The sequence below is a fragment of the Chiroxiphia lanceolata genome, chromosome 2, assembly GCF_009829145.1.
Source record: "Chiroxiphia lanceolata isolate bChiLan1 chromosome 2, bChiLan1.pri, whole genome shotgun sequence".
NCBI lineage: Eukaryota > Metazoa > Chordata > Aves > Passeriformes > Pipridae > Chiroxiphia > Chiroxiphia lanceolata.
Genome location: NC_045638.1, coordinates 119,545,522 through 119,568,445, shown reverse-complemented (window position 1 = coordinate 119,568,445; position 22,924 = coordinate 119,545,522). Strand labels below are relative to the sequence as shown.

Here is a 22,924-nt window from a genome sequence, read left to right as displayed (position 1 = left end):
GATTTTAAAGAGCCCTCTCCAAGTACTGAAAGGGGCTGGAAGGATTTCCTGAGCTGAGGACCACAAATGCAATCCAGGCAGCAACAAAACCCAAAGTAATCAGCTGAAAGGAGCAAAAGGACATAAGCTCTCTCTACCTGCTCAGTAAAGGAGGTGCAGAGATGGGGCTGCCTTAGCTCCTTGTACACTCATGGGCAAAACCCCACTCTGAAACCACAAAGATTTGCTTTAAGTATCCTGGGTGTCCCATGCAGGGACAGTGCAGATGGTAGAACAGAAACATAAAATCATTAAGGCTGGAAAAGACCTCCAAGACCAAGTCCAACCATTAACCTCACTCTGCCAGGTCCACCACTGAACCACAGTCCCCAAGCACCAGATCTACACACTTTCTGAACACTTCCAGGTCTGCTTTTGGTCAGTCCAAGCCTTCCTCTCCCCCTCAAAGCCAAGGCCCAGCTGCAGTCACCCAAAGCAGTGCTGGGACACAGACCCAGCCACGCAGCACTGCGACACCCAAGGCACCAAGGCAGCCCGCTAGTTTTGCCCAAGTTTATTTCTAGAAATTTGTACAAAAAAATTGATACTCTGTAATACAATAATCTATCAAATATGACAGATGAACATTCGTCTTTAGAGGCAAGATTCCAGGAATGTGAAGTACCATCCTCTTGCGGGGAAGAAAGGCACATTTTGGAGCTCAAGATACACTCCACTGGACGGCTGAAAAGGCAGGTCAGACATGCAAGTAGTGCAATGTTTCAGGTTTAGACATAAACACGTTGTACTCTGAAGAAATCTCACTACAAGCAGTGTTAACATCCACGTAAACAGATTATATAAACACTTTTAAAAGTAGCTCACTTTAGGTCCTATGTGTGAAAAAGCTACTCCTTTACATTCACTGGACGGAACAGTTAAAAGCCATCTTAGGGCAGAAGTTACTCCTGGATTTCCCCAAACACTTTTGGGATCCTGCACGAACAGCCCCACTGCATTTAACCCCTACAGGGCCTGCAACACCAGGGCCACATGATTGCACCACCCCACTGCTCCTAGAGCTCATCCTTGGCTAAGAAGGGATCCCATATCTCCAGCTACCTGCCTCTGTGAAAGCAGAGCCTGGCACAGACCTGCTTCTGAACTGGCGTCCCAAACACAGTGCTGGGGTCACAGCCACCAAAGCACCCCCCACACTGTGGACTGAGGCCCAGACTCTGCCCTTTTTGGTTCCCTGCTCCACATGTCAGAGGTGCCACACCAGGGAGGCTGGCAGCCCCCCGCTGTGCTCCCAAAGAGGGCTTTTCCAAAGCAGATAGCCCCTGTGCCACATAAGCACATCCCAACATAACCCTTGTGCAACACTCCTGTGACACTGCTCTGCTGGTCAAACCAACCTGCTGCTTTTCAGCTGGAAAACCAGATGGATCCTACTCCCCCCAGAATAGCTTGTGCCAGTGGGTACGGCAGCTGCAGGAACGTTTCTAATCCATTGCTGGTGATCCAACAGCATGACAGAGCAGATTCCAAAGGCAAACATTTCCCCCATCCAAATCCTCACAGCAAAAGAGAGTTGTGCTTTTTTTTTTTCCTTTTTTTCTTTTTTTTTTTTTGGATAAAAAGATGTTTGTAATGGGATTTATCTAAAGTAAAGCCTTTCTTTATTATTTTTAAAAGCGGTCTAGCAATACTTTAAACACTTTCTTTGGAGGACACATACACCCACACATGCTTTCAAGTACACCATGACAGCTTGGACTCCTGGAGAAGATGTGTTGGTTCTGAGAGGAGGAGGTGCTGCTGAGCCACTGCCTTCAGTTGACTTCCAAGACCTCAGTCTCTGGCAGGCCAAATTTGCTCTTATATTTGTCAAAGAGTTTGATCAGGGAGTCCACATATATGCTGTGGTAGAAGTCCACTTCCTTCTGGGATGGATTATCAATTTTGGGGATGGTGATGGGCTCTCCAACTGAGAAAAAGAGGGAAAATCCACACTCTAGGTTAAATGCCCCTGTACAGCCTGGAGGTTTGTCATCTGTGGCCACAGCTGTGGTAGTTCAGCACATCCACCTGTGCCAGCATAGCAGAGGTTTCCCCAGTTCTCCCAGTTTTACCAGTCTCTGAAGCACAACTGTCCCACCCCCGGGGCCCTCATCACATCTGCAGCAATACCAGACCCACTTGAGCTACACAAACTCCAGAGAGCAGAGCCCCCACTGTACAGGGTGGATGGAAAGTCCCACTTATGTTTACAGCAGAGTGAAAAATCCCTCCTCAATTATAAGGAGCCAACAGTCAGTTCTTGTGTATTCCCCTACACACCCCAGAAAAGCAAAGCTGACCTTTCTCCCCCCTCCCTCAAAGCCCTAATGCCTTGGGTTGGAAGACTCAAATGCAAGTTTTAGGCTTGTCTGTAAGATTCAGTCATCAGACAGCTCCCCACTGCCAGTCCCAGGGGTGTGGGGACCAGGCTGCTCCTGACTTTGCCCATCCAAGGGCAGAGAAAGGAGCAGCTACAGCACATTTTTCCCCCCTGAAAGGGCTCACTTGCAAAACTGTCTGGAAGCAAAACATGCCAGAAGGCTTGTAACCTCTGGAAACTCCTCTAGCTCACTGTCAGCTGTGCTGGGAGGTTTATACAGAAGGGAAAGCAATTTTATAGTCAAGGCTCCACGACCAAACTACAGCAGGGGTATGGCACAGACTGAAGTGGCACACAGCATCTACCAAAACCTTACCCACAGTGGTGATGGGCTTGGAGTAAGGTAACAACCCCCAGCTGTTGGAGGAGAAGAGGCCACGGCCGTGGAAGATGCAGGGAGCAAAGCCAATGTGCTTCTGGAACTTCTTCTGGACCCATCTGCCCCAGGAGCCCTCCTCGAAGATGACCTGCTGGTACACCTCGTTCTCCCCGAAGGAGTACACGGGAACCAGGTCCGCCCTGGAAGGACAGACAGATGTCAGGACCCCACCCCTGCTCTGTCCTACACCCCACACCCACCCTTGGGGCTCTGCCAGGCTGCACAGTTGCTGAGATCGTTGTCCAGAGCTTTTCCTGCAGCATAAGGCTGGAGGACACGTAAGTCAGCCAGGCTGGACATAATGGAGTAGATCCACTTTTAAGGCTTGCAAGAGAATTGTCCCGGCCCTGGGCCCCTGAACACTGTGCAGTCAGGCAGTGGACATGCTTCCATACCTCTCCAACTCCCATTTCTGAGGGGCAGCTCATTTCAGACCCATGGGGTCACAGGGTGATGCCCTGTGCAGGTTCCTGACCCTTCCCGCTGTCCCAGAAGCCAGAGGACACTCCTGGGCAAACACCCACAGAACACAGCGAGACTGGACAGAACCCTCCAAGGTATCAGCTGCTTCAGGGAACACAATAGAATGGTTTGGGTTGGGGGGACCTTTAAAGGCTGCCTAGTGCAACCCCCTGCACCCAGCAGGGCCCTCTCCACCCAGGCCAGGCTGCTCAGACAAAAGCCCCTCCCCAGGGCAGCAGCGCTGCCCCAGCCCCACGGCTGCCCCTTGCCCTTACCCATGCCTCAGTGCCAGCCTCACAAAGCCCTTCCTGTGCCTGAGGGTCACCGAGTTCTTGCCCGGGGTGCAGTTGAGGGACTCTGCTGCCCCCCCCACCACGATGATGATGGCGTTGCCGCTGCCGTTCTTGGACAGGATGTAGTCGATGCTGTCCCGGTTCACAGGGCAGATGCCTGGGGCAGGGGACAGACAAGGGGCAGGCTGTGAGACTCAGGTGACCCCGAAGCCACCAGCCACACTTGCAGTTTGTGCCTTGATTCCAGGTTTTGCCACAGAGGGTGGTGTGTGTTATCAGGCACCCGTTCCCCAGCTAAAGAAGCAGTTCATAGACCTGGCAGCACTAGACTTGGTCATAAACTGCACCAACATCAGCTCTCAAAAGCTTTCCTTTACCAAAAGACTTCAGCAAGTATTTTCTTCTGCACTCAGTGATGCCAAAGGTGTTTGTGTCAGGCATCCCTCCCTGTACACTTTACAGCAGGATCTCGTTTACCTTTAGGGTGGAGGAAACCAGCCGTATTATTTTGATGGATTAAGAGCCTGAATGTGAGCAATTCCTCAGCACAACTTTGTGGCTTGAGTTGTCCTTTGGGACAATGCTCTAGTGATACAAAGAGAATAACATGGATAAGCCTTTGAGACAGATCTATGAATTCATTTAGAAAATATTTTCCTGAAACAACATGAAGTTCTTGCATGGCAAGAACACAACTCTTTGCTGTCTTGGGAAGGAAAGGATGTGTGGGACTGGGTGCTCAAATAAGTCCATACTCAGAAGTGTCTGGGAAGGTCTTTCCCTCTGTCCTGCACTGGAAGGGACAGGACTCCCCTTCAGCTTTACAAAGCAATTCCTGCCCAAAACACCATTCCCCACTCCAGGGAAATAACAACCCAGTGAAAGAAGGTACCTTTAATCTGTAAGACTGGTAAGAAATTTGATTCTCTGCTCTTTAAATTCACTTTTATGCTACAGTCGTTGCCAGAGCTTGCTCCTGCCTCACATTTTGAGCCTGGATAAGCCAAGGAGAAGTGAGATGCCATCATTTACATTCCCCTCACACAACACATCTGACCCAAGAGCTTCAGGTCACTGCCCAGGGAAGGACAGCATTACACTAATTTTAGAAGCTGATTTTGCACATCTCATGGTATTTATTACTTGAACCAAGAACTAGATGATGAACAGGCCCAGGGGAATTAGACAGGGCAAGTCTGCAAGCCTTCATGTCTGTCTGGGCATGGAGGTCATCACCTATCCCAGCTCCAGACAAGAGAGGGGCAGACACAGTTCAGATAGATCAGTTGGATTTTAAGATGAAAAGCTCAGTTTTTTCAGCACTCTGAACACTTTTCCTCTGAAAGGCTCAGGCTGTGCTCACTGCTCCACCCTTCCTCCTGCTGCCATCCTCCATACTGAACACACAGCCCTGGCTAACGGGGGCAGCACAGGTTTGTGTCCAGCCCTCTCCCACTCATAGCAGGAGGAGATTCCTGCTGCTCCCAGCACCAAATCCTGCCTCCAGAAAATGCAGTGAGACGCAGGGACAAGGGCAGTCGCTGAGTTCTGCCCTTTAGCACAGTCACACAGTATAGAGGATTTTCTGGCCATCTCCTCATGCCTTACAGGATCCCTGCTGCACCCCGACCTCCAGGAGGCTGTAGGATGTTGTAATCATTGCTAGCAGTTGTAAACCAACTAACTGTGTACTGGATTCCTTAGAATTTCACCTGAAGTGGCTCATCCACAAAACAAAGGGCTGAGGGAATTACCAGTGCTTTCCAAAGGGTGTTAAAGCCTTTGCAGCCTCACTCAAGTCCTGGGATAGGAAAGTGAAGACAATGATGGCTTTCAGAAAGGTCACTTTGTCACACCTATAGCCTTGCTTGAATCCCAAGTTCATGGGAAGCGGAATTTCCCGCTGGTTTGACCACAGTGCCCAGGGACAGCCAAGCCAGCAGTGACACGGGTCATGTCTACTCCCACCTTCCTTCCAAAAACAGGCAAGCAACTCTGGTTGGCCACAGGATTCATCTGCCAGTCACACTGAGAAGACTGAACGTGGTTTTTTAAAATATAGGAAAGCTGATGCTGCATGGAAACTTTAGCAACACATCACTAAGTCTACAGGCACGATGGGCTGGAAAGCAGATCCCAGTTCCTCCTGCACTGCTGTCCCGTGAAATTCCCAAATTGTGGACTTCACACAGCAACTTGCAGGAAGATAAAAAACCAGCTGGGGATACTGCCCTTTCTAGGCAAGGACAAACACCTTTTGTACATCAGATCCAGGCAGTTTTTCCTCTCCCTCACCAACAGAAGGCAGTAATCTTGGAAGCAGTCAATCCTGACAAGTCAGAGCCAGGCACAGCTCCTCCTATCCTCTCCCCAGCCTTGCTACTTTATTAAGAGATCTGTTGTAAAGGCATTTATTGGTGAATCAGTTCCAGGAACAGAAAACAGGGTACTGGACTGCTCAATTCATGGTCTTTAAGTGTCACTCCCTCACCTCTACCTAACCTATGGGCATCCTCACTGAAAATGGAGCTCAGGCCATACAAGAACACTATTTTTTAAGGGTTTAAAAGCTGGTCATAACCTACAAGCCCTCCAGCATTAAAATCCTGGAATCCATTAGAACAGACCATTAATGTCATTCAGCAAAGCTGCATCACTGCCCAAGCCCTGTGATCCCTCTTTAGGAATATATTCAGGGAAGGAGTTCTCCTGAACAGCTGGAACCATGGAATGCCCAGCCTCTTCACTCCTGGCAGGCACTCACATTTATTCCCAGCTTCCTCCTGACAGCTCTACGAAAGCAACACTTGGGGTGGTGCTCCCAGGGGGAAGTGGTCACTTGGAAGAGGGGAATGCAGCCCAGGGCATGAGCAGAGGGAGCACAGTGTGCTTGCACTTACCCCCAGACATGAGGTAGTCCCTCAAAATGGGCATCCTGAAGTTCCCAGCCAGGGTGGCGAGGTAGGGCCGGATCCCAGGGAATTTCTGGCTCACACCCGTGGCCTCTGTGCTGAAGTTGCAGAAGGCCCCCAAGCCCATGATGCCGTGTGGGTGGTACCCAAAAATGTAATTCCTGGTGGTCAGCAGGTTGTGGGTTTTAACCAGCTAGGAGAGAAGAGAGAGCTCATGTGAAGGCAGATGTTTTCAGGTAATAAATAAAAATGGGAGAAGAAAAACATCCCCCAGGTTTTGTCTCTGTTCCCACCAGGGCAGCAGTCCAAGAGCTGGGGTATGGGCTATCCTGGATTTCAGAGGCCACTTAGACTTCAGGCTCCCAAGCAGAGGGAGCAGGATAATCAGGCTGGTCTTGGACATGAGCAGGAACTGGTCTTGGGTTGCTGCAGCCTGTGCCCTTTGCTCCTCCCTGAGGAATCCTTGCACACCTCTTCCCCAAACCAACCAAGTTCTCCAGTCCTGTGCCCACAGCTACGCCTCCTTCCCTCTCTCAGCACATTAGTGGCTCACATCCCAGTGTGAGGGGGAAGGAACACAAAAATCACTGTCCCAGAACAGAAGCAAGTTTGCTTAATGCCTGAAAAATAGACCCAACCACTTAATGTGCCTGTTGGCCACTTTCCAAGTGGAAAAGCATGCAGAAGGGTGGTTTACCACTGGAAACTATCCCTACTTTCAAGAGGTTTAGCCCTGGCCTAGATGCCAAAGGACCTCAAGCCATGCACAGCCATGCTGTGGTTCCTGCAGGACGTGCTCCAGGAGCTGGGATCACACTGCTCTGGGGTTGTGCAATATTCCTATAACCATGTGCTGCTCTGTTTGCACAGCACGGACACTCCAAAGCTGTCTTGGGCAGCACAGCACAACTCAGGTCCTGGCACTGCTGCTGCCAGAGGTGTTTTTTGATGCTGTGGGGATCAGCAGCATCCCACGTGCCAGAGCAGCTTTCCCTGGTGGTACCCAGGGGATCTGAGGAGGCACAGCAGGGTTCTGGCATTGTCCTGCAAAACTAGGGATCAAATTTTATTTTTTCCCATATGTTAGAATAGTTTGGGTTTAGAAGGGACCTTAAAACCCACCTAGTCCCACCCCCTGCCACGGGCAGGGACACCTTCCACCAGCCCAGGTTGCTCCAACCTGGCCTTGGACAATTCCAGGGATGGAGCAGCCACAGCCTCTCTGGGCACCCTGTGCCAGGGCCTCCCCACCCTCACAGTCAACTGTGTCTTCCCAATATCCAATTTAAATCTAAACCTCAACAGCACCAGTTTTTGCCAACTGCAGCACCCAGGGGCAGGACCTGTAAGTGGCACCTTCAGCGTGAGGTGACAACTGCCCCCCATCCCTCAAACTGTCCACGCAAAGGCCACTCTGCTGCAAAGGCCACTCTGCATCAGCTCCCATCGGAAAAAACGCGGCTTTCCAAGACGTCAGAGCAGCATTTCCCACCCCACTGCCCCGGCCAGGAGGAGTTCTGGCACTGAGTGAGTCCCTCCTGTTGAATCCCACTGCAGGGAGCTGAAGTGCCATTGCAACACACTGAACCAGTGTGCCCAGAAACCTGATCCCCTCCTCCCCCTGTCCCCAGAGCTGTCCCTACACGAGGCCACAGCCCCTGTGCTATTCAGGACAGCTGCTGGGACACAGGCATGACACAGCAGCAGGGTCAGCAAGGTGACTGCCCCTCTCCACACCTTCCTCTGGATTTGAGGTCACACAGGACTCCAGGAGGAGAGCACAGAGGCTCTGTAGAGCCCCACTGCCTATCCCACACCAAGTCATCCTTTCACCTCCTTTCCCTCCCTTCCCAATTAGCAGGTGACTGTGCTGTCACTCCCCAGGGTGGGAGGGCTGTCCCTTGATCCACTAGAACAGACAGGGATCACAGGCTGCAGACTGAAAAAGACCACACCAGGAAAGAGTGGAGGAAAAAAGCAGCTCTTGCTGCTTCCATCTTCCAGCTCTTGCTCAGTCCTAGGAGACACTTCTCCAACAGGCTACCCAGGAAGAGGGGGAGTGCCCAGCTTTGGAGGGATTTAAAAGTCGTGGGGATGTGGCACTTGGGGACATGGGTCAGTGCTGGGGAATGGTTGGACTGGTGATCCAAGAGGGCTTTTCCAACCCAAACAGTTCTCCGGGTCTATGGCTGCAGACACACGTGGCTTGGCTGGGCCAGGGTCACACACTCCTCCCTCCCCAGAGCTCCTGTCAGAGCAGGGGGGTGCTTCCCAGGCCTCGCCTTTCCCCTGCCCCAAGCACAGCTCCTTTAAAAGGAAGGCAGCTGGAACAGGGGGATTGTCCTTGTCGCCGGAGCACGAGGCCTCTGCGTGCCGGGCTTGGCAGGGCCACACAGCTCACCCAGAACACACGCTGTCCTCCTGCTCCAGCCCCTCCACCACGTGCAAGGACACCCAGATCCCAGTGGAGCCACTGCTTGGATGCCTCGTGTGAGCCCCTGCCAAGCTGCTGCCTCATCAGCGGGTTTGCTTTCCAGGAGCTCCTGGTATGGAGCTCTGGGGTTGGCAGCACCCACCACAGTCACCCACAGAACCTTTATTACCTTGCTGTGGGTGAGCTGGATCCCTGCACACCCCTTCCAAGGGGTGTGCAGGGATCCAGCTCACCCACAGCAAGGTATAAGGGGAATATCTGAGCAGCACTGGACACTCAGGGGGAATCAGACTCTCCCAAGAGGGATTTGCAGGGTTGGGAGTCAGCCTGGTCACCACCAGACATCAGACAGGTCTGTGCCCTTCCACAGGGCTTGGATCCATTAATGCACAAACTCAGCCCAGGAAGGGTCTGACCTGCCAGCACCAAAGGCAGAGCGTTCATCTCTCCCTAAATTTCATCTAGAAGCAGAAATTTTTGAAATGCTGTAATCATTTGTTTCTGGCCTCAAGCAAAAGTGAAGGTGTCCCTGCCCTTGGCAGGGAGGTTGGAACTAGAATGCCTTTAAAAGGTCCCTTCCAACCCAAACCCTTCCATGATTCCACGAGTGAAGCCTTCCTTAGGAGGCTGATCCCTCACTGCTGGTTTTCCTGCACGTTTCCCCTCACCAAGCAAACACTGAGCTGCCCCCTCAGGATGCCCCAAGGAATTTCTTTAGTTGTCATTTGTTAACACTGCAACTGTTCTGAGCCTCCAAGGTCTCTGCAGCTCCTTGGAGCCTCAGTGCTCCCAGATGAGGCACAGTCAGCATGTCCCTGCTGCATCCCAGCTGGACAATCTGTGGTGGGAATGAAGCTGGACCTTCCCCCCACTGCACCCACACACCCCTTCCCAGCTGCTGCCTGAGCCCAAACCTGCTCCTCTGGGAGCAAAGGGCCATCCATCCCTCTGTCTTCTTCACACAGACCTAAGCCTGCCTTTAAGAAGCAATAAACCAGTGCAATAGTGTAGAGAAAACTAATGTTAATGTCTGAGTGCCAGATACCCCCAAATTTGCCAAGAAGGAAAAAAAGGAAGGAAGGAAAAAAAGGAAGGAAGGAAAAAATAAAAATAAATAAAAATAAATAAAATAAATAAAAATAAATAAAAATAAATAAAAATAAATAAAAAGAAATAAAAATAAATAAAAAGAAATAAAAAGAAATAAAAAGAAATAAAAAGAAATAAAAAGAAATAAAAAGAAATAAAAAGAAGAGAAATAAAAAGAAGAGAAATAAAAAGAAATAAAAATAAAATTGGCAAATTTATTTGTACAGACAGGACAAGCAAGTGGCACATTCAGGAGTGGAGAAAGGGGCTGCAGAGCCACTGCTGCTCAGAGCCAGGAGCCAAAGAGCAGGGTGACAACCAGTGCTCTGGGCAGGAGCTAAGCAGCACAGGGACCATGGGAGCCTGCAGAGAGCAGAGAACCAGAGCCCACCCTGCAGCATCCAAGCAGCAGCTCTAGTGAGCACTGAGCTTGCAAAACAGCCCAGCAACTGCAACTGGCTGCATCACACCCAGCCGTGCTCTGGAATGAATTATCTCACCTTCCCAGCAGGGCAGGCCAGGACCTGAAGACCCTTCCAGGCTCCCAGTATTATAAAATACATCACACAGAATCCCAGACTGCACTGGCTTGGAAGGGACCTTAAAGCTCATCTCGTTCCAACCCCCTGCCATGGGCAGGGACACCTTCCACTAGCCCAGGTTAGGACACAGCTACCAAACCCTTCCATCTCCATCCTGTAACTCGTGTACAACAACTGAGGAGGAGCTTTGCCAGGAAGCCAGCCAAGCCACAGAGTACAGACAAACACTGAGGGGAAAAAAACCCACACTTTCTGCAGCAATTCCTGCTCTGGCCAGCTGCCTACTCTCCCACCTCAGTGAGCAGGTCTCCCTGCACACACCTGAAGCACTCACAGCCTGACAAAGGGGAGCCAAAGGTCTGCAGCAGCCCTGCCATCTGAAGTGCTGCTGATAAGCAGCAGCTATACTCACACCCCCAGGTGGCTTCTTTTACCCAAAAAAGACCTTTAGATGGGGGCACCCCCAGCATGGCATCCTCACACCAGCAGGATGTGCTGGGGAGGCTGCTGGGACCTGGCTGCTCCAGCCCAGCACCACTCACACCTGCAGAGCTTGGCCCTCACCCTTAGCTCCAGGATACCTCCCTGGAACCTTCCTTAGCTCCTCCTGCACTGCTCGGCTTACAGCAGTATTTGCAAGCCCAGCCACTAAGCAGCAGACAAACCTAAGCCTCCAGTGCCCCAAAATAGCTTATTGCTGTCAGAGCAGCTGCCTGGAGCCCCAGAGAACGTGGCCAACCACTGCTCGTGCTGAGTAACTGAGCCAGATCCAGGCTGCTTTCCCAACCCACCTGGTGTTACAAAACATGGCCTGGTATCTCCAGGTACAGGTACAAGAGTCCTGCTGGTGTCTCAGACTCAGGTGAGAGCAGCCTAGTCAGCACAAACAGCAGAGCAGAGCCTGATTCCCACACAGCTGCTCTGACACAGCAAGCCAAGGAGGAAGAAACCCTTCCCTGGGAGGGTGGGGAGGCCCTGGCACAGGCTGCCCAGAGAAGCTGCCCCATCCCTGGAAGTGTCCAAGGCCAGGTTGGACGGGGCTTGGAACAACCTGGGCTAGTGGAAGGTGTCCCTACCCATAGCAGGGGGTGGAACAAGATGATCTTTAAGGCCCTTTCCAACCCAAACTCTGCCCTGTGACTCCTGCAGCAGCTTTGGACAGCCCTGCAGCCACCAGCAGTGCCCCCAGAGCAGGGGCAGGAGCCACCCCCAGCTGCCAGCCCTCATGTCCTGCCCTCTGCATAAACCTTGCTCCACTCCACCCCTCAGTGACAAAGGATAAGCAGCCACAAGGGGTGCTCACAGATGGACTGTGGGCACCAGCAGGTATTTACCTAAAAACCAGCTGGGAAGTTCGGTTTATCTGCCCCATCTCACCTCCAAACCTACTTAACCAGCACAACTGTTTGACAAACCTGTAACACCCACAGTGGCTCTGACCTGCAGGGCTTGTGCAGAGCATGTTTCCATGAAGACAGGGATAAACACACCGCCAAAGGAATGGGGAAACAACGGACCAGCCCTACCGGTGACCCTGTGGAATCGAGTCCCAAGGAAAACCAAGCCTGTTTTATTCCTCAGCAGGGATTTCTGCAGCACTGAGGACTTGGTACTAAAGGGGACACATTTGAGACCATCTCCAGCAGTAGAGCACACTCAGCTCTCCCTCAGCCAGGAGACCCAGGCTGTGCAGGCAAAGTGAATTTTCCACATACACTTGCCAAGAATTACCTGTTAACAACAGCAAGTTTCATGGTGGACTTGGCAGCCCTGGGTTAATGGTTGGACTTGCTCTTAGAGGTCTCTTCCAACCCAAATGATTCCATGTTTCTGAGAGTACAACAAGAGGTCTGTTCACCAGCAGCACATTCAGGCACCCTGAGAGTTCAAGTGACTTCACAAAGGAGAAATCCAGTGTAAGCTGCTTTGGCATCCTGCTGGAATTGGATTCCCTGTTCCTTTCTGAGGCTGGACTATCTTGGGGCTAGGTAGCTCAGAAGCCATGGCAAGGTCCCTCCCTCACATTCAGGCTGAATAAACCTTGCCAGCAGTCTTACATAATAGTCCTTTCAGCTGTGTGCCCTTCCAAAGGGATCCAGTTCCCTCCCAGGCCAATCTGCTCCCTTCCAAGCCCTTCGGCCCATCCTGCAGTCCCAGAGCAGCCCTGTCCTCTGTCTGAACATACCTGAACCAGCAGGAAAAACACAGGCATGTGGGGAGCAAGGTACAGGCTGGAGAACTGCAGCTCTTCCCACTGCTGGAAACCCCCTTCTCCAAAGCAAAGAGACTTGGGAGCTGATCTCACTGCTCCCTGGGAAGGGCTCAGGCCTCCCAGCTATTATATATATATATAAAATGTATAAATACATCCTACATCCCAGGGAAGCAGTGTAACTGGAGAAGAGACCAAAACTGAGCCAGATTACAAGGGGAACAGAGTTAGGGTCAGACACAACACAGGACTCTGCTGCAGCACAGAAGTGAACCCCAGAATGGTTTGGGTTGGAAGGGGCATGAAAGATCTCATTCCCACCCCCTGCCACAGGCAGGGACACCTTCCACTAGCCCAGGTTGCTCCAAGCCCTGTCCAAGCTGGCCTTGGACACTTCCAGGCACCCAGGGGCAGCCACAGCTTCTCTGAGCAGCCTGTGCCAGTGCCTGCAGAAGCTGGAGAGGTGAACAGGGAGCCTGCTCTCTCTGCTCCAGGCCAGATTGCCTCAGGGAGTCTGGTATGAGCACCAGGAGCAGCAGCTTCTGCCACCCCTGCTGCCATCCCTGGTGATGCACTGCAGACTGTCCAACCCCAGCTGCCACAGGCAGCAGTGTGACAGTCACTGAGCCACGTCCTGCTGGCAGCTCAGTGCCACGCATGGACTAGTGCAGGTGCAGCAGGGCACTAAAACAGTTAAGTCCCAATGTGCAGAGTTACTTACTCTTATTGGAAAATAATCCCTGAAGTACCTCCATATAGCCCAGCTTCTCACCCACTGGGATCTTCTTCCCCCTGAAAAGAAAAAAAACCTAGTTTTTAAAGCTCTTTCCACACAGTTGCCCATGAAAAAGCCCAGAGGACTCCAGAGGGTTTGCTGTCCCACCAGAGGAACCAACACTTTCATTCCTTGAGTGGGACACCTGCACCTTCCACTGAGATCAGGAAGAACCATCCATGCTCTGGAATTCAGGGTCCTTCCAGCTCATTAAGGCCTGACTGCAAAGTCAGGGTAGAACTTGGCTTGGTTCTTGGGCAACAGACAATTCAAACTAGAAACACTCAGACTCATCCTTTGGGAAAGGCCAAGATCCTGGATGATCTCAGTCATCTGGAAGCAATGGAGAACTGTGCTAATCTGGCTTTAAAGGGAGTTGCCATCAAATCTTGTTGCCACTGCTGCTTCCCAGACCTGGTTTCTACAAGGCTTTTTTTTCTGAAATAAAGTCTTCTGCTTAATTTGCAGCAGCATTGACTCTGTAGAGGAGCCACATCTTAACAGCCACATCATAACCTGACCCTTGCAGGAGCTGGAGAGCACAGCAAGGTCTGGAATCTTTATGTACATCTTTCTGACCTGCACAAAGAACCTGAGCCTTACAAATACATTGCTAAAACCCAGCAGTGGCACAACATTAGTGAATGTAATCAGCATCAGTAAAACTGCTCGTGCCGAGGGCTGACATTTAAATGCTTTTGGTCAGTGATTCAGCCACTGAACACTCAGTCCCACTAAGAAGGGAAGTCACCCATTACAAGGAAGTGCTTCTTTGTCTAAATATGTGCACTTAAACAGCAAAGATCTGTTCTGCAATATTTACCTTTCTTTGGTGTATTCCAGTCAAACACCAGCCAGGCTAAATACAGAACAGCAATGGCCCAGCAATCTGTGCACAGGATGTACATGAGGATTAAAGTGCAAGCAATACCTGCAGGGGTCCAGGAAAGACAAGAAAACAAGGTTGCATCAGGTTTGGGTCTCCATTTACACCCCTTGCCTTTTGACCCCTCTGTGCTGCAGTCTCAGTCCCATGTCACTAATCCTCAATTGAACTGGATTTAGCTAAAAACTCCTTAGAGCCAGCTTCCTCTAGAGCTCTGGAGAACCTCAGCCTTCCCTCCAGGGTGTCTCCAGGTGTCTCTCCATCATATTTTCAGGTAGGGCAGTTGCTTCACCAGCCAAGAACAAGACTTGATGCCTGCACTGAGCGTCTTTCTCCAGTTTAATTATCAACAGCACAGTGGAGCAGAGCAGCCTGAGGTTCTACACAGCCCAGAGACAAACAGTCTGTTCTGGTCTAACACAAACACCCCTTGCCCAGCTCTGGTGCCTCCTGGAAGGAGACCAAGCCAAAGGAAGACTCTCCTGTTGCAGTTACTTGCATCAGTTACCAGTTGCTTCTAAGAAATCTCTGTGGATATTCCCAGGAGTGACCCAGGCAGGAGATTTCCAATTGCTCCAGTCTGATTTGCAGGGTAGACACAGACATGAGCTGAACATCAGTTGGTCTTTCCACAGCTCCTATGACTTTCTAGAGCCAGGTAAAAAGTCATTTATTGCCAAAAATATCCCAGTATGTAGCTGTGGCTTACAATATCCACACACCCCTCGCTGCAGTGCACATCCAGGAATTAAGGTAACAGTTAACATTCTTGCACTAAAATTCTTCCAGAATTAAATCAAAAATAGCTTTGCCTTAGGCTAAAAGGTATTACTTACCCATGATAAGGAAAGTCAGAACCCATTGCAGCACAGAGATGATCTGGAGCTGTTTCTCTACTTTGGATTTCGACAGCCAGAACAAATCCTGCAGAGCAGAAAGAATGTTCGATCCTGTGCCTGAGGGGGGAAAAAAAAATTAAAGAAATAACATTACATGTGCACACTGAGCAAAGGGAACAATATTTTCCTTTCAGATAGAGTCATACAATGAAGGATCATCAAGTCCAGCTCATAAAATAGGAGGTCTTAGATCAATGTGCAATCTGCTTTTAGAGCAAGACTTGTTAAAGGCTAAGACTTCCCATGCTGGCAGGGGAAAGGTTGCCCTCTGCACACATCCAGCTCTTTTGGGAACACTGGAGGGGATTAATGGGTAACACCAGCTCCCACCTGAGCACAGCTCTCTTCACTTGGCCACAGAAACACAGAGGATGTTAACACACGTCCCTAACACACCCTCACCTCGGGCTGCCAGTTCCTGGAAGTGGTGTGTGATAAGAGCAGAACCCATGAGCTCGGTGGAGACAAAGAGCAGCTGCCTCCAACCACAGGCAGGCACCAGGCTGTGGGGCTGAGCTGTGCCACCCACCCTCAGCAGCCCTGTTTCACAACTCCCACGTGCTGCTCCAGGAAAGCTCTGTGCTCCAGCACAGCCCAGGAGATGGCTGAGCAACACCTTGACCCACCACACTGAGGATCCACAGCTCCAGGGGGCAGGAGGACTATCACAGTGTCCCTAGAGCAGTAAATGGGGAAGGAAGGAGCTGAAAGCCACGGCTGGAGAAGCTCAAGGTATTCGAGGGGGGAGAACACCAAAAAACTGAAGTGAAAGACTTGCTTTCTATATGAGGAACCACCCACTGGTTTTTGCCAATATGCTCAACAGCCTGCAGAAAGAAGCACTTGCAAGTGGGTTTTCCTTCACTTCTTTATTTTAAAAGCACTATAGTGGCTGGCTAAAATGCAAATCAAGCTCCAGCCAGGTTTATTTACATACTTCATTTTCTGTTTAAGGGTCAGCCTGTTATTAGAAGGAACATGAAAGAAGCTGTTACACTGAATGGGTTCAGTCCTTGCTGACACGACCCTGCCAGTGGTGATGCCACAGCCAGCACTCATACTCAGTCCAATGGAAGTGACTGACACCAACTCCTTCTCCAGATAAAAGCAGGCAGAGGATTTTTGGTCATTCCTACAAAGAAATTTTCACTGACACATCCTTTAAATAGTGAAGCATCTGTTTCACAGGAACAAGGGTCGATTTAGATTAGATAAGGAGGGTGGTGAAACACTGGCACAGGTTCCCCAGAGAGGGGGCAGATGCCCCATCCCTGGGAAGCCACAGCAGAGGCTGCAGCCTAAATCCAGAGCCAGCCCACCCAGCTCAGACCATTGGCTCTGCTTAGTCCCTGTTGAATGAAAAACCCTGGTAACAACTTGGCCATTAACCGCTCCAAGCAGATCAAGATGTAGGTAGGGATAGATCATATCACCACAAACTGAGACCTGCAGCACTAATCCAGGATGAGGCAGAGCTAGAACAGTTCTTCACAAGGTAACATAGCACAGTATTAAGTCTGAGGACAACCAGATACAAGTTTAAAAGAAGCCTGTAGCAGCAGTGGTGTCACCGCCATATGTCTGTGTCCTCAAAATAAGCCAGAAGTCTGAGAGATGACTCGTGACCCACAATGAAAGCCCAGCCCTGTGTAATTAGATCCTTCCAACACCTGCACTCGCACCACCAAAACATCCTTGGCTTGGTAAACCCAACACTGCAGCCTTGGATCAGCTCAATCCCTCTCCTCTTCCCAAAGGGAACAACTGTTTACCCCTCCAGATGAGAATCTGGACTGCAGCATTCTCTGGATGCTTTAACACATCGTAGGCATTGCCAGCCCTGCAAATAGACAGTATTGGGTAGCACAAGTCAACCTGTCAGCCTGTTTGCTTTTTGTGTCAGTTCCTCTGGACACAGGGAGCTGCTCTGGCAGAAAGCTCTGAGCACCTGCCCTTGGACAAGTGGTGTCCTGGGTCAGTTATTTGCTGAAAGCAAAGACATCCTTCCCAGGGAACAAGATCCCCCACAGGAAAGCCCATAGTTACCATGGGTTGATTAATACTAACATTTAATTCCCAGTTAAGGATGATTAGTCCAATGGCAATGAAAAGGACTGTGGGGATGAGCAGAGTCACCTGCAAGTGTGTACCTGTGCACCAAACCTGCACACCCAGATGAACCCAGTGCATCAATGGGCAGTTACAGAAGGCAGGGCTGAGAGGCCCTTCCCAGCCAGTCCTGAGCCTTGTGCACATCAGGGCAGACCCAACACTTTGTGTGTTCAACCCTCCACCCACACCTTGCCTCCTTTCCCCTCCAGCTGCAGGAGCCAGGAGGCATTTTTGGAGAGACTCTCCCTGCTCTGGAGAACCAGGCCGGGTGCTGGTGACAGAGCAGAAGAGCTTGGACAAGTCAACAGACACATGAGGGTTTTTTGGCACTCAGCTCCAGCAGAGCGACCCAACACTGACACTTGTGTTCTGGGCACTCAGAGAAAACCCTTCCTTTTGAGGGCCCACACCAAACACCCTTCACACATTAAAACCCCAGCAGAATCCAGGACCCCAGGGGTGGAAGCAAACAGGACTTCACACCTGGGCACCAGAAAAACCCCAGTTCACAGCACTTCATTAAAACGCAGTTGGAGAAATTAACTGAGGGGAAGCACAAGTGTTACAGACAAGTTAAAAATACACTGAACACTTGTTAAAAGCCAAGCTTCATCTGCCACCTTTTCCAGACAATTAGTATGTTAATTCTTGGCCAGGAATTAAATTGCATCACACAGATTATCTAGAGGAAAACCAAGTTAAATCTGTCAAAGCAAAAAGTGCAAATGGACATTTTGAGCCACATATTTGGCACAGAAGCTGAAATTGGAGGCATAACAAAGCTAGATAAGATAAATACACCAAGAGCAGGACACTCAGGAGGACCCAGCCTCCCATGGTTAGAGCAGAGTCCACACAGCAAGCTGCTACAAAGGGGACACCTGTAAAACCCCTTGAGCAACACAAGTTCTTCTGTGTCTTGGGTTTACTCAGATGCCCCAAGCACAAGCATATTCACTAGATTGGGAACAATTTCTTAGGAAAATAATAAGTAACCAGAGCAGGGTGCAGTTATCCTGCCCTGTGCACAGCTTTAGACCAGTTTGCTCCTGTCCCAGGAAGCTCCTCAATAATCCCATGTCATCTGCAGGAAAGAGTGTCTACAACTGGAGATCAACAGCACCATTGACAGGGACATGCAACAACAACATTTATATCCTAATATTTGTATTAGGAAGGAGCTGGGATTCCCCAGACCAAACAAACAAACTTGGTATGGCATTTACCTCAGTTTAGTTCCACGTTTACTCACAGCACTGAACTTGGCCCTCAGCCTGCACACTCACAGCTGTGAGGGGGTTAAAGGGATGTCACCATGAAGCCCAGCTGCCCCAGACCAGCCAATACCTTTAGACTGAAGTCAGCAAGACTTCACAGCTCCAGACAGGAGCAGATGAACCCTCCTGCTGCAGCTCGTGGGTGTGAGCAGAGCACTGAGGGAAGGGCTCAGCAGGAGCAACAAGTGCCAGGAGGAGACACCCCAGAGCAGCCCGGGGATGCTGTGCCCCCAAAACAGGAGCTCCCAGGATGCCCCACCCCAGAGCAGAAGGGAGGTCTGTTAAACCTCAGGTGCAGCCTAAGACTAGCTCCAAGGCAAAGCCTAGCAAAGCCACCCTCCTGATCCCAAACTTCTGATGGATAGAGCAAGATCAGCAAAGACACCAGCACAGGACAGCCCCCTCGGGAGAGGGGGATGAGACCTCCCTGCTGCTCTGCCAAACACAGAGAGACAGCTCCTGGACAGCCCGTGGCCAAAATGGGGCAGGATGAGGAGACAGCAACCCCTCCTGCCCCAACCCAGGTGTGTCAGAGCATCATCCCAACCTGGGCACTGGTCCAAGACCTGCTCTGATTTTTGCAATACGGGGTTGGTATCCAAAAAAGTTCCCCTGAGTACACACAGGGATGGAGAGAGAGGCAGATGCCTGAATGTTGGTTTATTTTATTGAGGGGTTATTTGTTTATTTGGAAGCTTTTTGCTTGTTTTTAAACAGGATCAGACTTCATTCAGCCAAAGTCACAGGCACTGGGGCAAAGCCACATGCCAGGGAAGCAGTAGGACTGAAGGGCAGGATGAGCCACTCACCCTGCCTAAGTCAGCCCTTCACACAGGTGAGATACTTGGAAAAAAATATTCAGGGATGTGGGAGAAAAAATGTCTGGTGGGCTTGTTCCAAACATCCTCTGTAGTGGGGAAGTTATCCAACATGAGCCAGCAGGACATGAGGCCTCACAGACAAACTGCTGCACCTCTACCAGTCTCTGATCTGCAGGGTCCCACATCACCAGCCCCAAAGCCCATCGAGTCAGGGCTCCTCTGCGAGGCACCTGGGCTCTGCTTTGAAAAGCCAGGCTCTGAAGCTGGTCCCGTGCTTTGCTGCCCGTGTCCAGGCTGCAGCCCCGGCAAGGGCTGTGCGGGTGGATGCTGCGGTCGCCAAGGCAACGCCTCCCGCCTCCCCGGGCAGAAACAAGTTAAAAAGTACAAATATCGCTGCAAGACCCCCACGAGGCACCTCGGAGGAAAACTGACCTGAGGAGAGTTAAGACAGCTTTCCATCGCTAATCGGGATTATCTGGAGATGAGGCCAATCACTGTCCCTAAACCACACTCCATTTTGAATAATGCACGTGTCCCAGATCCATCATTAACATGCCAGTGCCAACAAGGTGGCCGCTGAGGTCCCAGGTCAGCCCTACATATTTTATAGGCCTCCTGAATTATTTATTCTCTGCGCTTGGCTCGCTGTTAACCCTCAATTTAACAGTTCAGGTGCTGCTATTTCAAGTGCCCTCTCTCAGCTCAAAAAACATCTCTTGCCTTCTGCTAGTTGTGTAAGCGGGAGAAGTTATTTTGAGGAGCAGATATGAGCACAGGAAACACACGGGGGTTTTCTCTCCGGTCGGTTCTCAGCTGATCCTTCGGATCCATGTCTAGGATCCTTCTGGCAGACACGAGCACCAGCAGCTCTGCCCGCAGGGCTCGGTGCAAAAACAAGAGTTCAGAGGTTAATTCGCCAGGTCCAAGTCCTTTCAGCTCTGCTAATGGTTTGCTTAATCAACGAGCCATTTCACAGGTCTCCTCATCCCAGGAGGAATCAGCAGCGTTGCTTTTTGAGGGCGGAAAGCCTTTCACAACGCAGCGATCACTCGAGGACCCTCCCCAAATCACAGGGTAAATCGCTGTCCGAGCGCATTCTCATGCAAAGCCCCCGCTGTTTGCAAACCCTGACTTCTGTCCGCAGACAAGCACCCCTGCAGGACGGGCACAGAGCTCTGCCCGGCAAAACACCCAGACCTGCTGAGTTCATTCCTGCAGGATCCTCCGAGCTGCCTTTACAAGCTGGCAAGGGAGCCTGTGCCTCGGGATTCCCTGCGTTGCCTCCGAAGCCTTCACCCAACATGTCCCAGCGTGCAGGGACGCGCTGGGTGTCCGCAGGAGCTCTGCCCGCGATGGGTGTCAGCCACTGACACCCTTCCCACTGCTCTCGCAAGTCGCTTACCGGCACCAAGAGCTGTAAAAACCAACTCGGAGGGACTTCTTGCCGCGAACACTCGCTGAACATTGAGCCTTCAGCTCCCCCGTTGTAAAGCAACAACGAAGAGCAACGTGTTGCTTCTTTCCCCTCTCCTGTTGATGCAGGGGTGGGACCGCAGGATTACAAACCGGTTGGATTTGATGCATTTAAGAGGCCTCTTTCAACCTACGTGATTCTATGAATATAAGGCTGCGGCTGAGTTTTACCAGCCGTGCAGCGTTTATAAAGCTACTACACTTCCCTTCCTACCATCGCAGAAAGGGGGGGGGGGGGGGTAAAGGCTCGTTTATAAGCAAGTGACCCAAGCCCACACTCTGCCAAGGTGCAAAATCGCTTGGACCAAGCAGAGCCCTTTTCCAGCAGCCCCCGGAGCTCAGCCCGAGCCTCCGAGCTCGCTTAAAATACAAAACCTGCGCAGAGACCTGTAATCCTCAACCGAAGGAAAGCCGCAGCCGCCTCCCCGCCATTGCACATCGCTCTTCCCCTTCCTCTTCCCCCTCAAACAACCACTCCTGTCGCCAAAATCGTAAGGGGAGAGGGGGGGGGGGGGACATCACGAAGGTGTTTCGGCGCCGCTCCCACTGCAGCCCTTGGACCGCGGGAACGCCGCGCCCACCCCGCAGCATCCTCCTCCTCCTCCTCCTCCTGCCCAGCCCGGTACCTCGCAGCACCCCGGAGTAGGCGGCGATGATGGTCTTCATGGTGGAGGGACGGTCAGGACCCGGGCACGGCCATGGGATGGAGAAGCGACCCCGGCTCCGCTCCCCGGGGCAGCCGCGAGCGGGGGAAACCCCGGCGGCGCATCCCTTTATACCGGGAGGAGGAGGAGGAGGAGGAGGAGGAGGAGGAGGAGGGCGGGGAGGGGCGGGCCCGGCAGCACCGCCCGCGTCCTTCAGCCCAGGAGAAGTGAGTGGGAGCGAAGCCCTCGGCCCCGGGGATGCTGCGGGATGGGGATTTGGGAGCGGGGGGACAAGTAAGGGGGTCTCCCCCATCCCCTCTGCAGAGCGTGTCGTTCCCTGCCACAGAGAATCACGGAACGGTGTGGGGTGGAGGGGACACTAAAGCTCATCTTATTCCAACTCCCTGCCATGGGCAGGGACACCTCCCACTAGCCCAGGTTGCTCCAGCCTGGCCTCGGACACTCCCAGGGATGGGGCAGCCACAGCTTCTCTGTGCCCAAACCACTGACCAAGCCTCATTCCTTCTAACGACATGCTCAAGGGATCCCTAAGAAACAAGGGGCTATTTAGGTTTGAACCAAGGCTTTAACGTAGCTGCACTTGCCAAGAGACTTCTGAGATCAGATGGGTCCGTCCCAGCTCCCATGAGATTGAACCAGATTCTTTATAACAGGGTCATTTCCAGCCCAGCTGGTAAAGGGGGGACTTTGCTACAGCTCTGGACAAAGGATCAGGCCACCACCCCTTCCCAAATTTCATTTTCCTCCTCTGCAATTTGCACAAAATGGAATCATCTGTATTTAAGGAGCACTTTAACATCCCTCAAGGAAAAGCCTATGGAAAGCAAGGAGCACATGGAGCTCCCCACCCGTGGAGGACAGGTACCAACAACCACTGAAGCAGCCCCAAAAATGCTTCAACTTTTGACTAGTTTTTTGGGTGGGAGCAGGATCGTGCCCACTCGAGTCAGCAGCTTTTTTCCAACATCTACTTTTTGGCCCAGAGAGATGTGTCTACCAGCCTGTTTCACAAAAAACCCCCATGTCATATTTTCTGCTGTGGTGAGCTTAAATCTGCCACTCAGAGGTGAAAGAGTGGTTTATTTTTTTTCTCAGTCCCCCGAGGCATTCCCATCCCCAGCTTTTTGAGTCAAACTGGCACCAGGACTTGTTCTCTCCCCATTTGGCCACAGGGCTGTGATCCAACACTTGTAATGGCCTGTTGAAATCTGTATGAAAACGTAAAATTGCAAGAGCTTGTCTAAAGAAAGGGTCTTGCCCAACAAGTCTTG

At 51.4% G+C, this 22,924-nt stretch overlaps 1 protein-coding gene across 1 annotated transcript; it reads right to left on the bottom strand.

The window, feature by feature from the left end:
- Positions 1-538: 538 nt before the first annotated feature.
- On the bottom strand, positions 539-21,731 carry DGAT2 (diacylglycerol O-acyltransferase 2). The gene is made up of 8 exons (XM_032678604.1): positions 21,615-21,731; positions 15,243-15,362; positions 14,344-14,451; positions 13,467-13,537; positions 6,457-6,661; positions 3,539-3,713; positions 2,739-2,941; positions 539-1,969 (listed from the first exon to the last, which is right to left on the bottom strand). The coding sequence occupies exons 1-8, from the start codon at positions 21,652-21,654 to the stop codon at positions 1,815-1,817; spliced, it is 1,077 nt and encodes a 358-aa protein (XP_032534495.1). The 5' UTR covers positions 21,655-21,731; the 3' UTR covers positions 539-1,814.
- Positions 21,732-22,924: the final 1,193 nt, after the last annotated feature.